At 38.6% G+C, this 18,036-nt stretch overlaps 1 protein-coding gene across 1 annotated transcript; it reads right to left on the reverse strand.

The window, feature by feature from the left end:
* Positions 1-1,883: 1,883 nt before the first annotated feature.
* GFRA3 (GDNF family receptor alpha 3) lies at positions 1,884-16,970 on the reverse strand. Its single transcript, XM_053464801.1, has 8 exons — positions 16,664-16,970; positions 8,349-8,621; positions 7,843-7,935; positions 5,807-6,146; positions 5,196-5,305; positions 4,698-4,832; positions 3,050-3,165; positions 1,884-2,563 (listed from the first exon to the last, which is right to left on the reverse strand). Exons 1-8 carry the CDS (start codon positions 16,701-16,703, stop codon positions 2,411-2,413), a joined length of 1,260 nt encoding a protein of 419 aa, XP_053320776.1. The 5' UTR covers positions 16,704-16,970; the 3' UTR covers positions 1,884-2,410.
* Between the last annotated feature and the right edge of the window lie 1,066 nt (positions 16,971-18,036).

The following is an 18,036-nucleotide window of genomic DNA, read 5'->3' on the forward strand; positions in this document are numbered from 1 at the left end:
CAGTCCATCGAACATTACGGCAACATCCCTCTACACCAAGAAGTGCTGTAAGAGTCTCCTTCCAGGCCTTGCAAATGGCTTTTGGTTCATCTCTTGGGCATTTTATTCAATAAATAGTTGATGTACAGAATTAGGCAATAGAGTAGGAACTCAAAAATCTTGTGCTTACACCGTATATTTCTTCATGCTTCACTACTTTGGACGGATCTCCAATTTTTATAATCACGAAATAAGGTACGGCCTATTACATGTTTCTCAGCTGCAGCCTAGCAGTGTATGCCGTCACAAGAGAGAATGTTAAATAAACAAGAAACAAGACAATGCAATGGTGAAATAAATGTTGCTTTACTTTAGAATTGTCCAGTTTAACACTAACTGTTACACAAACTGAAAAAGCTCAACTATCCACTGTTATATATATATATACACATACACACATCTGTACATATCATTGCATGGCTGACATTAAAAGTAATCCGGTCACCTAATATTTACTTTGGTCACTAGAGGATCTCAGTCTGTGCATGTATATATATTTTGGAAAAGAGAGAAAATGAGAAGGGGACGTTGAGGGGTAGCCATGAAGAGAGATGTGGCTCATTAGCTTTTGTTTTATCTTGAATAAAAGTTTAAATTCCATTTTCCAGCACATAACTCCCCTCATTTCAAATGCCCAGAGAGGTCTTTCTGCCGTGCGCTTACCTGTCAGCTTAGGAGGGGGGCTTACACCTGGTGGTCTAATGGTGGTGTGTACATTAGGTGGCACAGATCTGCATACTCTCTTACGCTGTGCTCAACCACAGAGAGCTGCATACAAGGATGTCGTATACCCCGAAGCTCACTCTCAAAGGGCAGAAAGAAGCGCAAGACCGCGCACTTCTCCCTCTGCTGCTTTGTCAGGTAGCCAGTTAGATATCTCTGATCTTCCCAACCACACCTGTATCATTTGTTGTAATGAAACTTGGGGACCATAGTGCAGGAAGGGCATAAGAATTTAGGTCCTAAACAGGGGTAATTATTATTATTTATTATTTTATATAGCGCCATCAAATTCCATAGAGCTGTACAATGGGTAGACAGGACATAACAAGTAATTGTAAGGGATACCAGTATACACAGGGGTATAAGCTGGCCCCTGCAGTGCATAGTGCTCCCAAATGCTTTGTGGTGCACATATGGATCTTTTGATACTGACACTGATGGCATGTACTACTAATACATTCTGTAATCTTTTTTTATTTTTTATTTTATTTTTTTTACTAGGCATGTGCAAGGTGTCTGTTATTTGTAGTTGTTATATTACTGGCTTATTTGTTAGACCCATTATATAACTATGTAATTGAACCACAGGCATTCCGATCCAAAATCCACATTTTAGTCTGTATTGAAAAATGTAAATATGCTGTTAGGTGACATGTCCACTTTAAATGAATGATGAGAGGCTAGCCATATGCAGAGTTGAATAGCAGAAGTAACTGGATATACATAATCACAAGAAAAATGTTTTACGTAATGACAAACACTTTGGAATTTGACACTGATATTTGTACACTTATTACCTGACGGTTTACAGTGTTCCACGAACAGACATACATCTAAAGTATAAGAAGCTCCAAAGAGTTGTAGTTTGTCTTTTGATATTCTTCTTTAATATCATTCCCAGTTGGCCGGGATGAACAAATTACAGTCCTACAGCACATGGTTGCTACCAACAACCCTTGATGGGTTTTTACAATATTAAAAAAAAACATTATCTAGGTTTTCCTTAAAGGAAATAGATTTATATTATTTTTATTCTTTGGAATTTTAAATCGATACAACCATAACTACTCAATCTGTATTGTGGGAGTAGCAATAATTCATCTTAATGATAAAAATATCTGTTTGTATTGTAAGATACATAAACTTCACTTTTGAGCTTGGTCCCACCACAGGGATTTCTTTAAGTCAATGTATGTGTAACCTCACATACTGGGAAAGCTTAGGAAATAACACATCAAGGCAAAGCTGGAAGTAGGGATCTTGGAGTCTGAGGCAAGGTCCGAGGCCGCACCCTGTGCCAATGTCACATCAGCTTCTGGAAGTGGAGGGAAGCACATGGGTATTGGCGGTGGGAAACTCAAGTGCACTCCTCACCTTGGGGGCCTGCAGCACATGTCCTGTCGAAGTTATGGCCCTGTGACAAAAACTTTGCGATGTCACCACCCGACTTTTCTGAAAATCCATGCACATAAGTCTACGCGGGGCCCGAGAACACAGCCCACATATTAATCCAGCAGTAGGGTGGCTTTTAAAGCAGAATATACTTGTTTAGAGGCCAATTTCATATAAGCCAGATGAATGATAATAAGTAGGTACTTCTGAGAATCTCATGGTTGCTTTTTGAACAGGGCCTTTATAGCTCTTCCTTTCACGCAAAGCGCACAGATTTTAGAAGCCAAAGCAACAGTGCAGGGCTTAAAAGAGTCAGTGCCATGGATGGAGAAGAAACCCTAGATGCTGGATTATGGACTTTTGCAATTTTGTTTTGCTTTGCTGATTTAACAGGCAAGTTGTCTGTCTCCTGTAAAAAATAAAGAATTAAAAATATACCATAGCAACTCAGTGTACACTTCTTCACAAATTCTTTTTTTTTTTTTTTTTTTACTGCTTCCCTATATTAAAGTATATAATGCTCCACATGTTTTACTATACCCTGCCCCTTTTTTGCCACCTTCCGGACCAATTTGCTGCCTATGGAGTTCCTGAGATCGAGGGGCAGACAGGGAGTCTGGATACTAAATCTGGCTTTGATTGTCATACAGGACCGACTGGTCTTATGCCCAATAGCACCCAGGGCAGATTGTGTCTTTGTAAAGGTTTTTAGAATGCCAATATACACATATATTTCTTGGGCTCACTTTCTTGGGTATCACTTTTAAGCTAAAAAGGCAGCACCTTCCTCCCTGGTCCAGGCACCCAAGGCAGTTCCCCGAGTCGCCTGGGGCTAAGGCCAGGTGCACCCAACTTTGTTATTATTTGTATTTACAGAAATTATGTTCAAGCTTACCAGGTTGGTTCCAGGGATGACTGATAAATTTGTGTCCTCTTTCTGCATATCCATAGGGACTGTCTGTACAGAATCTGTCTCAATTGGTTCACCAAGCTCTGATTTAATTGCATTTTCTGTTGGCATAAACATGTTATTAGTTTTTAATCCTGTTCATAATGCCAGGTTGGTATAATAATATTGAAAAAGAAGCCTATTACATAATATATAAATATCACTGGGTTCATTATTACAATGCATGGGCATACATAGACTTAATTCATTCACTCCAACTATAAACTAGGGTAACGTCCTGTTCTTACTGTTCTGTAGGACCTCTTGCTATAAAAGCAGGAGCACCTTGTGAGAACAAACAGGTAAAAAAATAAAATCCATATTTACCACAGTGGGATAAATATGGGTAGGCGAGGGCATCAACAGCTCATAGTTGGTACCATTTAAGTTTGGATCGCGTGGAGCAAGGTTATTGAGAATTTGATGAATTTCAATGTAGTCCACACTGATATAGGACTGTTTTCTGTCTGACTAGCACAACATATAGTTGGAATTATAATCTGCGCTAATGGGACTAATGGGACAATCTTGTAAATTGTAACAAAAGAGCGTTCTGATAAGGAAATAGTTTTTCTAAAAATGTGTCATTTTCACTATTAAAACCAATTATTGATTCAAAAAGTAACATATTTGCTTAATTATACGTTGACAGCATGACGAAGCCCCAGTCTCAGTGGACATTCAGGATAAACCAGTTCATTTTTGGAACACAAATCCCTAGAAGCTTTTCTGCCTTTTGTGTGTTTACTCAGACATGCACCGTTCACAACACATACCCTGCATTCCCTATTTTACCCTAAATAATAACTTCTTTTACCATCTGTGAGTACACAGGGTTACAGAGACACAACAAAGGTGCAGTTAGAGCATAGATATATAAGCAGTGTCATAACAAAGATACCCGTTTCTGAATCACGTGTGTAACACCACGCACTTCTACGGAAGAGCCAGCATTTCAACATTTATGTATTTCTTAGTATGGTCTTATAGGAAGCTTTTATAGTCATGAAATATTCAACGTTTAATAAATTCTACTATGGAGATGGGGTTGAGTGCGTTATAATGGACCGTATTTTAATATACATTTCAATGTAAGCCCTTGACATGGATTTAATGGATTCTAAAAGCAGGTGTGCATGGCCTGTTTATTATATTCTCTAACTCCAGTGGACTGTTTAACATGCGAGATAAAATAATGTAGGGCACACGTTCATAACACAGTTTAAGTTGCTAGAATAAAGTGTTATTGATTCTCTCTCTCATGGAACCCATTACCACTGGTGCTGCTGGTAGCTAGATGACTGCAAAGCCATCCTACGAATGGTAGCTAGCCCATCATGCTCAGCCAGCGTTAAGTAACAAATCTATGTCTTGGGTGGTATAAGATAGAGATTCTACATGCACCCTATTACCCCCTGCATACGCCACAAGTATAAATTGATGTTGATACAAGATATTGAATTATTTGTACTAACGCAGCCTCTGGCCTGGGCTATACATCATCAATGTCTATAGGGCATGTAGCATAGCATCACATGTGTGTTATTCTTATCTATGCCATGTAAGCGTGTAGATAGATAGATAAGAAACTTACCAAGGCATGTGTTCCCCATAAACATTCCCAGGATGGTACTGCAGTCATCTTGCCGATTACCACTGCCTTCACATGTGCACCAAAGTGACACACTTATACTATTGTTGCTGATGAAATTTGGAGTCATTATAGTACCTATAAAAGAAAAGTCACAAAACTGTAAAATAGTACCAAGAATATGTTGTAAATAGATTGTGTACAGATCAGCTGTGAAGTCTTCTGCTTATTAACTTAACCCTGAACTGTGCTGACTTCCGCATAATAATCACCTTATCAAAATATACTAATCATATATTTACAGTAACATTTTATATTCATAAATACATCTAAACTTCGTTGGTACTCACTCCAACCTGGGGAATGGTGAGGAAGCCGAGTGTGAGGTAAGGGGCTGAGGATAGATATGTATGAGTGAGAGTACATGTGTAAGTGTGTGTTAGCATGAGTGTGTGTGTACTCTGTGTAATCTGACAAAGTAAAATAACAGACATATCTTACCAATCATCCTCATATAAGTCTGTATACATAGATCGTACTGCTCCTTGGGACAATATTTTGTCCTTTTGTTAAAAGAGTAACAGTGTTTTTGGAAATCTGCAAAACGGGATCTGAAATAAAAATAATAGGATTTAAAAAGGATAGTCTGTATTAACAATGAAAATACTGTTTAATGCGTTTTGTTGTGTGCATAAAGTACTGCTTCCAAACGTCTCCACCACTGAGCCCTCAATGACTGGTGCTTGCACAAATAGGATCACTGCAGCTTTTACAAAGCCAAATTGTGGCAGAATTATAGATATTTTTTAAATCCATATATGTTCTAGGCATCTGAAATAGTTCTGAAAGAGGGTAACTCAACAAACTTCCGTTGTAGCTCAGGTGAGATCTGCTGGATCAAAGAAAGTCATAATGATTAATTAAGTCTGTCATCAGATGAACTGGGTTCAGAAGTATATACCACCAAGGGCATAATGACCGGTGGATGGGCGCTATCATCTTATGTGTCTGTAGCATCTTATATCCTTGTGCCCCTGCTGGTTTACTCTGTATGGGAGAATTAGTTAACCTTATTGGGTGTAAGTTATTGACGGTTGTACTCCAGAACTTACTTGCACAGGTTATCATTCATGCATGAATGATATAGATGCAGACAGTTTGGCTTGGACTCTTCCTCAAAGGAACATTCAGGTACTATCGTTTTTCGCCTGCGTTCTGCACAGTAGCTTTCCTGGCATGGGCAAAAAAGCAATCGTTTGGAGAACTCCTGAGGGACTTTCTTGAAAAAGCGACGCAGTGACTGGTGACACCTTTGCCGATCACATTGGCCATTTTCGTGTTTTTTGCTGCAGTTGTCGGCGTAGGCATTCCTGTCCCAGCTGCACTTTTCAGTCAAGCTGCAAATAATAGCCTGCTTGAAGCAAGCGTTAGAGTTGACAGGGATTTCAGTATCTGAAAGAAACAGTTCAGTATAATGAAATCTCTCAAGCACTCTCAGAGAAGGTTAGCTTTATAGCGGTCATTGAAATACAACTATAGTTACATGGTCATAGGAGTTGTAGTTTCAAAAAAAAAAAAAAAAAAAACCTACACTATTACCAACATCATGAAATCATAGAAACGAGTGGCCCCAGTAAATAACTACACTGATAATGGGAAAGGGAGTGAGTGAGTGTGTGAGTGTATGGTTGTGGACTGGGTCTTACTCTACAGTGTTAGTATGTGTGAGCATATAGTGTTAGCATGTGTGAGTATATGCCATTATCATATCATATCATCTTATCATATGTGTGTGTGGTGTTTGAGAGTGTGTTAGTATATTGTGTGAGCATGTGTCAGAATATGGTGTAAGTGTGTGTGTATGTTAGTGAATGGAGTTTGCATGAATGTGTGTGTTTAGTATTTGGTGTTGGCGTGTGAGTGTTGGTGGGTAGATCAGCATATGGTATTAGTATGTGTGTTTGCTTTAGTTCATCCAGCGACATGTTTCAAACCATAAAGCAACAAAAAGTCTTTGTGATCATTCCGTGAACACCATAATATTCATTTACTGCTTTGTGGTTTGCATTTGATGTCTTTGGTTTTTTTTTTTTATCAGTTGCCCAAATGTTCCATATGGTGAGTAAAACACCCAGTACTTAACCTCCCTGCTTATATTTCTAATCAATCGAGTATCTTACAGCAAACTTACTGTATGTTTATGTATTACATGTTATAGGTACTACATGTTTTAATCAGATTTTGCTCTATTCCTTTTGATTTTACCTTATGTTATAATCTAAGGATTTCATTTTTGGTATACATTGTAATATATAGCCATGTGCTAAAACAACAAAGCTTTATTTCATCTTTATAATGTGACGAAAGAGTGCAATCTATCTAAAAAGTGTCATTATTAATAGCAGGCTTTCGGCATTACAGATTGCTTGATTAAAATGTATATTAGTCAACTGCTTCCCCCACAAAGAGTCTCTGTGACAAATCTATTTGTATTACAACATGTTTCTGAAAATTACTCAGCGCCTAAATCAATACTGAAGCATTAACTGCGTGTAGACTTGTGCTTGGTCCCTGGTGATGTATAGTCATTATCGGGATCTGGATGAGGAAGAAGGATTTGGCTCGGAGGTTGAAGTGTCTGTGTGAAATCATGTTAAATCTAAGTGTATTTTACAACTAGCAGAGGTTCAGGTCAGAAAGCTGTCATTGCGAGGTTCTGCGTACTACAGACCAATATCCACCTACTGCATACAGCCTAAAAAGCTAAAGCTCATCCAAAAACAGGTTTCTTGTTCATTTTCCAGCAACAAACTGTCTAAAGTGTTGTGTCATTAGCTGTCTAGCGGAAGGCAAGATGATATGACGTACTAACCCCTGCGGCAAATGCACTACATACAAAAACTTTAGGTAAGAATTTGTAGTAATGCTTTGAATTGTAGTTTTATTTTTCATAATTAACAAGTGATGAAAAGGCTGTAACCTGAACAGAACACATTCATTATCTTTAAGGCTTCATAAAATAATATTGGAGTTTTCCCTTCCTCCCCCTTGAAGAAGGTGCGCTGCTGGTAGTGGTATATGGCCACCTAGGCATAGGGCTGAGGATCGGGCTGGGGTATGGGGGGTGTGCATACAATGGAATACTTACCAGATGCCATGCCAACCACACGACTATACTCATCAGTCTTCACAATGTCATGGTCATCGTCTTCATATGGAGAACTTTCAAAGATATGATAACCTGTGAAAAAGATTAACAATAAGAAGAGCAAGGGAATTACTGAAATGTAACTTCCAAACAATAACGTATTAAATTGACATTAAAACAAACTGTTTAATAAACATGTATATGGTAAATGGAGGACATTTCTGTGGGTTTTTTTTTTGTAAACGGCTATAAATGTGTTCAATCAGTTGCGTTACAACTAGCACAATTGTGGGCATGACAGTTATGATGCACTACTTGTTGTCCTGTTCACATAACGGGCTATATTATTATAATGTTAATCAGGATAGTAAAAATTCGGCTCGATGTAGTGTTATGTATATTTTTTATTATTAGTTATTTATTTTAAGCTGTTTTTTTTCTTTTCTTTAATGGAAGACATTACAATGAGATGAAAAAGCAAATTAAAACTTGGTAGGGGAACTCACCCTGTACATTAAGAGGATGGAGATTCCAGTAAACATTCAAGCAGTGCTCCTCTTTATTCATGCGACGCCTACACTTGCAGTCCATGAGACCATGGTTCTTCAGAGCCAATTCTGCCTGCTGACATCTAGTTTTATTCACGGGTTCCGTGGCGATTCCATGCGTGCAGTGCATGAACTCATGGTGGCTGGCATTGCACACCGAGTCTTTGAGACACAGCTTCTTTGCCTGTGAACAGTCACTTGGTAGAAGAAACTCAGCAGACAACAACTTAGCTGCAAGAAAGCATAAGACAAAACGAGGTCATCACTTTTATGCGCATAGCAATCATATGGTTTCAAGTGGACATACGCAACTCTGGTGACTAGTGAGTCAAGCCTATAAATATATATATATATATATATCTAACACACATTATATATATATATATATCTCAATGATCCAAAGAATTCAAAGCAGTAGTTAAGTTGAATTATTGCTTTACAGCTCAGTGTCAGAATAGTATACAACTTTACAGATCCAGTCCAGGTAAACATTAGCTTTTCCATTAATGCTAAACTCGGCAAGATCAATTTATCAAATCAATGTACAAAGTAAATTATGTCAAAATATATATATATATATATATATATATATCCCAGTACAATTTATCTTCACCAGTAAAAACAATACACTTTGTTGCTTCTAGGCTACTGCAATGTATACATTGTATGCAGCCATGACAGTTCAAACATAACTATTCAGAACTGAGCCAGACAATGGACTTGTTGGTGGTTATTTTTCCCAGCAGGATTGCTGTAGATACTGAGCATAGATGGACCTGCAAATCACGGCCACTATGTTCCAACAAGCCCTTTTAGACAGACCAAACCGGCCATTTATCAAACATCCACATGTTACATGGCACAGTGTTGACATGCACCTGCTTTCATCTGTAATTTAGTCCTTTGCTAGTGGTCCATTCTGTAAGATGTCCATCACCCACCCACTCCGTGTACACAAGACCAGATGGAAAGATCATTCATCACATCACTCCAGATGGAGAAGCCTTTGTTTACATTATCACGAATCAGCTGTTATGTCGGAATATATTGGCTAAACTGCTCTTATCCGGAAAACAATAGGGTTAATTTATAACCCGTGATCTGTTTGTTGTGCATATTTATCCTGTACTTTGAGGAAAGTGATCTTTGCTGATATCGTACTATGTGCACCAGCTTATTAGTTCATCTACTCTGCAAACTCCAACCTTCTGCCCAAGCTGTCTGGATACATGTAAGGCTGCGATCAGGAGCTGCGCCCTCAACAAAAACTCTTTTGTATGCAATTTGATTACAGCTGCAATACATATGAATAAAGGTTTGGCTGCACTAACCTCTCAATACTCAAAAAGTTAATTTGCACAATCTAGAACAATAAGGCGGAATATTTTTTTTAAACATATCTTATATTAAATAAATTAGGGGGGGAAATGTAAACTTCTAGTAGTTTGACTACCACAATGTAAAGTACAGAGAATAAATGCTAATGTATAGCCAAGAGTATAAACGAGATACTTGAAATAATAATTAGATGTTGCATGAAAATATTCTGTGTGTAAAGAAGAGGCACCATCCCCACATATATTTACTACTGTTATACCTCCTGTCTTTATATTATTTTCAAAAATGTTATTTTTTGTTGGAAATATAGTGACATAATTATTGTATGGCAGGAAATATAAGATGATTCACTGTTTGTGGAGTTTATTTACCGGGATAAACCGTATCCAATAAACACTGGGGTCTCTCCTTTTAGGTCAATGCACAGGTTACTGCTGCTGTGGTGACCACATCAATAGACACATATTGCTCTTTGTACACTTCCACTGGAATCGATAACATGTGCACCTGGTCATATCAATGGGTTCAATATTTGGACACGGACCCACCAACCTGGGAAAAATGACATTGGATACTACACTATATGTTGACCAGAATGGTAGGCTGAAATACAGCTGGAACTCGTCTATATTCCCATTTCTTCAAAATTAACAAAGAAATACAGAATTTGACGGTGGATAAGAACCATTTTCCTAAAGTGCATAGACTCAGACCTTAACGAGCCCTGGCTCTCTTCTTAAATTCAGTATAGCTTTATGCCTATCCCATGCAAGCTTAAAGACTATCATTGTATTAGCACCTATAACTTCTGCTGGAAGGATATTTTACTTACCTAGGAATGGAAAAACACATTTCAGGTACACAGGCTGATAGTATACACCCTGTACTGAGGTTCCTGTGGACTGTATCATCAAAGGATTGGATGGTATACTCATCACTATGTAACTATCGAAGATGGCTGTCAGCCCAGATTTTGCTGGTATTACCCTTATATTGTTTAATAAAGGTTAAATATTTTAACATTTTTAAAGGTTACATCCCCCTTCATTTTCCTTTTCTTTTTTTCTCTTTTTTCTCTTTTGTAGTTATACCCTCAGGGATGTTCATACCGTGAGAAATGTTCTTTGGAATATGTAAGCCTTTCTGCCAAACTGGAGCTTTAATGCAGTCTGGAAACCGTACAATATGTCAATGGGTGCATTGTGTGTACCATAGAAGCAACGCGACCCCATACACAAAAAACTGTGATGCACTGTGTGTTCTGACAACTTTCTATCAGAACCAGCATTAACTTCTTCAGCAATTTGAGCTGTCCCCGGTTCACCTCTTTTCCTTCCTTGGACCACTGCAGACCGGGAACACCCCACAAGACCTGCAATTTCGGAGATGCTCTGACCCAGTCGACTAGTCATCACAGTTTGGGCCTTTAAAGTCGCTTGCCCATTTTCCCTGCCTCTAAACACATCAACTTTGAGGACAAAATGCTCACTTGCTGCCTTATTTATTCCACCCACTGACAGGTGTCATGATTATCAGTGTTATTCACTTCACTTGTCAGTGGTCATAATCATACCTGGGTACTCCCAGGTTTGACCCAGTCAACACCTGAATCCAAATCGAGGGAGCGTGCTCTTAACACCCCCCACTCCCTGCCTTTTTCCCCTTTAAATGGGGGATTTTCCCGCAATGTTAGCTGGAACACCCACCAACGGCAGCGGGACCACCCACCAACGGCAGCGGGCAGTCCTGGCCGCGTCCTGCAAAGGGAAGCCTTCGGGTAGCTGGAGCTCAGAAGTTCCCAGGTATGGTCGTAATGTTATGGCGGATCGGTGTATGCATTGTAATAAGTGCTGTGTAAATTGTTGGTGCTATATAGAAGCTAATAATAATGGTAATTATATGTACTATCCCCTCTCTCTCTTTAGGCGCATGCCAAGTTCTGAATAACAAACTACTGACAGGGCTTTCAATAGTTGTCTAATTAATACGCAGTTAATCAGGCTGCCTACTTCACATTACCACTTGATTTATTTCTCCTTAATGTATGTGTTGCGTCGGACCTGTTGATCACTTTCTTGAGAAATAATTATTTTTGACCAATTTCAGAATAATGCTTCAGCACCAGAGAATACAGAATGACACAGTGTGCATCTTTAGTAAAGAAGTAAAAGATGTCTTTAGTAAAGATGTCTTTCTTCTATTTGAAGAAAGACATTTTCACCTCAGTATTCGCGCCTGTATAACTGTAATAGGACCTTATTTGTCTAAATGTTAATTTGCGAGGGAAAAAAGACTAAATAGTGGTTTTCAGCACAGCCACATGGCTGCCTACGCAATAATTGAAAAGAAAAACCCAAAAACATTAGTTTAGATTAATATGTAAGGTTTCCTGTAGCAAACAACCAAGTGCATTGTTATAGCTGTATCATTAAGTAAGGATAAGAAGTGCAGTGGCTGTATGAAAAGTCTGAATGTGTATAGTGAGGACACGTAAGGTTCAGTGCCAACATATTATATACATGATCAAGCATGTCATTTATGCCGAGGGCATAAAAATCCCTGTGAGAGTCTAAAAGGCCTTTTACTCGGACTACTAATCCATGGCCCTCGAGTTAAGATTTATATGGGCTGGATGTAGTTTCTATTGTAAATAAGTATGGCAAAATAAATACATTATAGTCCACACTTGGCATAATTCACTATGAAGAGTGCACACAATTAACAAAGATCGATTGCACAGGGTTTTCATATTAAAATCCACAGAAGGGATCAGTCTGAGCGCAGAGTTTTGAATTCCTATTTCTCTGGACTCAATCACGTCATTTTAGACCCAGTAGATGTCCCCATCTGCCAAGTAAAGAAACCAATTCTAAAACTGATCCACCTGTGTTTTGGGGATTTATCTGTGATGCAAAACTTACCAATTTACTATATCCATGTGCATCTGTAGAACTTCTTCATTATGCTTCATTTAACAGTCTCCCATTCATACAGAATGTGTACAAAGTGCCTGGTCTGTGACTATTATCTAATATTAACACTACATTTAGAATATTAAATTAAAAAGAAGAAGTCATAAGGTTTTTACTCAATTCTCAGAGTCAAAAGATGATAGATAGATGGAGAACACTAGGTAGCTTTATGTTATGAGTCATGGCCTGGACTCTCTCATATATATATATATATATATATATATATATATATATATATATATATATATATATATATATATATATATATATATATATATATATATATATATATATATATATATATAATCATTAGCAAACAGTCTCAGCAGCAGCTATTTATTTATTTTTTTTTGCATTTATGGTTTTTAAAATTGCCACTTTATAGTTAATGAGTGAAAAGTGAGAGAACTGAACATCCAAATTGCATGAAGCAGTTATATAAAAAAGCTTAGAGATTCTATATTTATATGCCTATCACACATCTCCACCTTGTAAATAATGGATGGGCTGAGAGGATTTCCAATGGCATCTATTATATTGTGTGCCATACCATTTAGATCATGCGCATAAGGTCATTATATATTCTGCTGGATATACCAAAAAGTGTTCCCCTGTAACTACCAGAAACCTGGGAAGTGAGCAGGCGGCATAACAAATGTATAATTATGCTTCTTTCTTTACACATTCTGAATTGGTGTCACCTTGAACACAGGATACAAAATTTGGTCATAAATTATTGAGAACAGATGCAATATAACCAGAAAACGTGAAAGAACAAAAATGCCCATAAATGCCAGGCTCTTAGAAGTCATCTATAACTGGGAGCTTACATACTAAACATGGATGACATGCATACACGAGAAGTCTCATCCGTGATGTGTTTTACAATACTCTACTCAAAGGTTGAGTAAGAGCAATACTGTCATAATTCCAACAACAATCCTTGAAAAATACAGTACTATGGAATAAGGGGAACCGGCGATTCATACACCAATTGCATGTGTCCCTGCAGCTTCTTTGGGAATTACTGCATTGTAAGGATATTGCAACCTAAAGCCTACAGTCTTGACCTACACCTTCTATGCTCTACAATACGGTAATACTCTCATCACACAAAAGCGGTTTTCCATGCTACCGTATCTTTGGCAATGTCCTTGACTTAGTAGAGGACATTGTATTAACACTAGTATGCTAATATGTAAAGATAAATGGAAAGTTATCATGTAATATCGTCATATTGGCCACTGTCACAGAGTCATCTTCTATACAAATGAATCCAGGTCTAGTGTAATAACCAAGACAGGATAACTATTTTTATAGATTCTGCCAAGGGAGACCGGCAATTTAGAGTGTAAAAGCAAATATTTTTCAAATATAATTATTAGGCATTTTCAATGAACGTTACCTGTTACAACAACAACAAAAAAAACAAAAGAAGCAAAACGCAATTGAATTTGTCAGACCTCTTTTGTTTCACTTTTTAATTTGATCAATTTAGCAGTCTGCCACAAGGGGGCGCACATGCTTGATAATGTAATAAACCATAATAAAATAAAATATTAATAGCCACTAGACATTTATTGCTGTCTGTGAGACTGCCACTCCCACACCCCTTGTCCATGCATCATCTCCATTTTAACCACCATCTCCGCCAAGGTCTTCTTCTATTTCTCTGGGGGTGAGAGGTTATAAGGTGTTGTTGCTTTGCAAGCCTTATCTTGACAGAGCTGTACATTATAGAGCTGTACATTATATAAATGCTTACCACTCTAGTTGACACAACCTATAATGTCAGTAGATTAAAAATAATTTCCTAGTGTGACCGGTCCGCTTATATTAAATTAAACATTTCATATAAGGTGGTTTTTATGGCTCACCATATTAAAAGCTGGAGAACATTAGCTTATAATAAAACAGAATGGCCCATGTGTTAATATCTTTACACACAGGATAGTTACTGTTCCTTGCTTGTCTACGCTGCACTCAAGGGGTTAAATATCCAGGATTTATTTGATCCCTTCTATGTTTGGCTGGCTTGAACCCAACCTTTGTAACTGCTTGTGCTGTCACTGTGATGTATCCACAGATTGTATAGAAAGTCTGATAAAGATTTGGCATTTGCATTAAGATGATTGGAGTTGCTTCCCATTCACTTGTCAAAGATCCTATAGAACTTCTCAGACCCCCACAGTGTGCAAAGAAATTAATTGGCCTGATGAAGACCACTTGTAGCCAGAGGTCATTAGGTTACCACCTTGCACAGTCATCACAGCATCCATGAAACCTTGGAACTTGGTTATTGTGAAAGAGTAATGCTGAATTTCCTTGTTCCCGCATATATTTGGAGACATCCAAGTATCAAAGATAGTTTTGGGGGATTTGTTTGCGCCCATGGACACAATAGCGGTTTATACAGATCATCAAAGATCTTATATGGCAACATGCAACAGTCATTAGGTAGGAGACCAACCTTAAGGAAATCCAGTCTAATTCAAGCTGTGATTGACAGGGAGGCACAAGGATCCCTAAATCATGGCAGAGTGTGAAGGGTGCAGTTCATGACCCTGAGACCCTGATCGTTCACAATGGTACTCGGATTTTATAATAGCTACATTTCAAAATGTCAAAGCTTACAGGCATGGAGTTTACACCTTGAGGATCTAAAACAAAATCCCCCAAACTTTATGATGGCAGATAAGAACAATTTGGCCCATCTAGTCTGCCAATTTCCCCTGATGTAAAGACTCAGTCCCTGGTCTCGTGATATGCCTATCCCATGCATGCTTACATTCCCTTACAGCATTAACCTCTACCATTTCTACAGGGAGGCTATTCCACTTATCCACCACCCTCTCAGTAAAGTAAATATCAGGTACCAAATTCGTATTATGGCTAGTGCCCTATTGTTAACCTGATGCTTATTATACCGGTTAGTTATTGTGTGTGATTTTAAGTTATTCCACTGATTGTGCCAGCACTACGGAATCTGCTGGCGATATATAAACAAATATATATAATGTAATGATGTTAATCACATGTATGTTTATTACACAGCCTTAGTGGACTAATACAGAAACGGTTGAGTAGCATCTTCCATTGGCTAATAATAGGGATCGCAAATTGCTCCTCTCCCACTTTGCATCTGGGTGTGATCACCCACCCCCTTTAATAAAACACATTGTATTAAAATCGCTTAGTGGAAACTATATGTTGCATAGCAGGTGACACAATGACATCGCCCCTTACACACAAACCCATCAGAAAAGGTACAAACAATGGATACTTTAGTACCTTCTCAAAAAAGGTGCTTTGTATATCTAGTGGCCAACAGTTTACTGAGAGACCAACAAATATGTCTAAGTGGCTCATTCATTTCCAATCTGTAGGTTTAGCCCAATCCCACCTGGCATCAAGTTAATTCAAATCTTAACCCGGACCAGTGTTTTGGGGGGGACACTGAGATCATTGTCAATGTGAAATGCTACAAATGCAATCATATTTCATAAATGTGAAATATTTAATATCCCACGTGGTAGCCTCATTAGATCATACGAATTTAATGAATAGCGAACCCTCTGGCACACAGATTTCTAACACAATGGGAAAAGTTTCAAAAAAGAAACACACACACAAACAAACGACAATTCTGAGTGCTAAAGTTTAACCAGTGTTGCAGTTATATACACGATCCAGTGAATATAGAGGATTAATATGAGTTTTATTGTATGGACACATATTCCATATGTCTATTTATAACCTGTTCAGGTATCGGTGAATCATACAATTAAATAATCAGCGGTGCTTCAGTCCATTATATAGTTCCCCTGGGGGTCACAAATAATAAAAGCTCTTTTTGGGGTATTTGGATCTTCTATTTATCTATTGAATGCAGTCTGTTTATTACCGATCAGTGTTAATCTATATGCCTGGTCTCCTGCTTAATGATTTCAATGACACACTTACCAGCCCCTGCGACAAGCAGGAAGATCCAAGGGGACATCATGTTGCCAAATGACCAACAAGTCTTCTACAGCAGCCTCCTAGATCCAAGCATCCTTATCCCCAGCTTCAGGTTGATGGCAGGCTGCTCTGTATCTCAGCGCAACAGTTTACTGGGTAAAGAATAAGTGAGGAGACTGGGTCCCAGCAGTTGGAGGTGGCCAGGTGATCAGTAGCCTTGGGATGGATTAGTCCATGCACTCCTCAGGTAGTCCCGTTCACAGTGGAGGTGGAGGCGAGCAGGGTCCTAGTGGACTAAGTCTTTCTCCAGGTTGAGTCTCCGCTGTGTCTGTGTGGGGAGCTGTCAGTATGATTAAGCGGAGCAGTCCGTGGAGGTGACTCCTCCCCCTCCTGTGCCCCGCCCCCCACAGCATGGTCACTGCTGGTCTCAGAGGGCTCGTGGCTTTGTTACACGCAGTGTGCAGGTGAGGTGGGAGAGAACACTCTTCGGAGGAGGGGGGGGATTCACTCTGTCCCTGTGGTTTTAAGACTAGAGGACGGAATTCCACAAATAGCGACCTATTGTTCTTAGTAAACAATGGACGTGACTGCAACCCTCATTGTCCCAGAATTGTCTCCAGATTGATTATAAAAGTTGCTTTTATGTTCTTAGTAAATTTAATATACATATATGGATACATTTCGCATTTCAAAAGATATGTAGATAGATATATATAGATATATAAAGTACAGTTTTACTGAAAACTGCATATATAAATTGTTTTAGGCAAAGTAAGAATGCTGTCAAACATGGAAATGTTAATAGATTGCATTTTGCTAAATTATAAAAGTAAACAGAAGAAAAATCTACATCAAATCAATGTTTGTTGTGACTATATTATTTGGTGTGACTATATTGTGCTCTCAAAACAGCATAAATTCTTATTGGTACACCATACCAGCTTTTGCTCCAGGTGTACCAGGACTTAAAGGGGGTGGAGCCTAAATAGGCAGAGTTATGGGTGCTGTGTGACTCGGTATACTTTAGGCTCCACCCCCTGTCCCCCTGTTGCCTGGAGCTCTTTTAGCTGCATTTAGGCTGTGTGTCTCTCTCAAACATACACAACTTAAACACAATGCTGCCTGGGCAGAGTGTAATGTATTGTGCATAGGCAGCGATATACCAGGACAGACCCAAATTTGATTTGGGACTGTTGGCAGGTATGGTACACCGGCGCACAGTTTTTAAGGAACCTTTCACGTGGTTCCAACCATTTTAGAGAACTAACCATGGTTTTTCTGTGGATTAAGCCAGCCTTAGTTGCTTCTCTCTCTTCATGTAATCCCAGACAGACTCGATGATGTTGAGATCAGGGCTCAGCAGGGGCCACACCATC

Source organism: Spea bombifrons, chromosome 4, assembly GCF_027358695.1.
Source record: "Spea bombifrons isolate aSpeBom1 chromosome 4, aSpeBom1.2.pri, whole genome shotgun sequence".
Lineage (NCBI taxonomy): Eukaryota > Metazoa > Chordata > Amphibia > Anura > Pelobatidae > Spea > Spea bombifrons.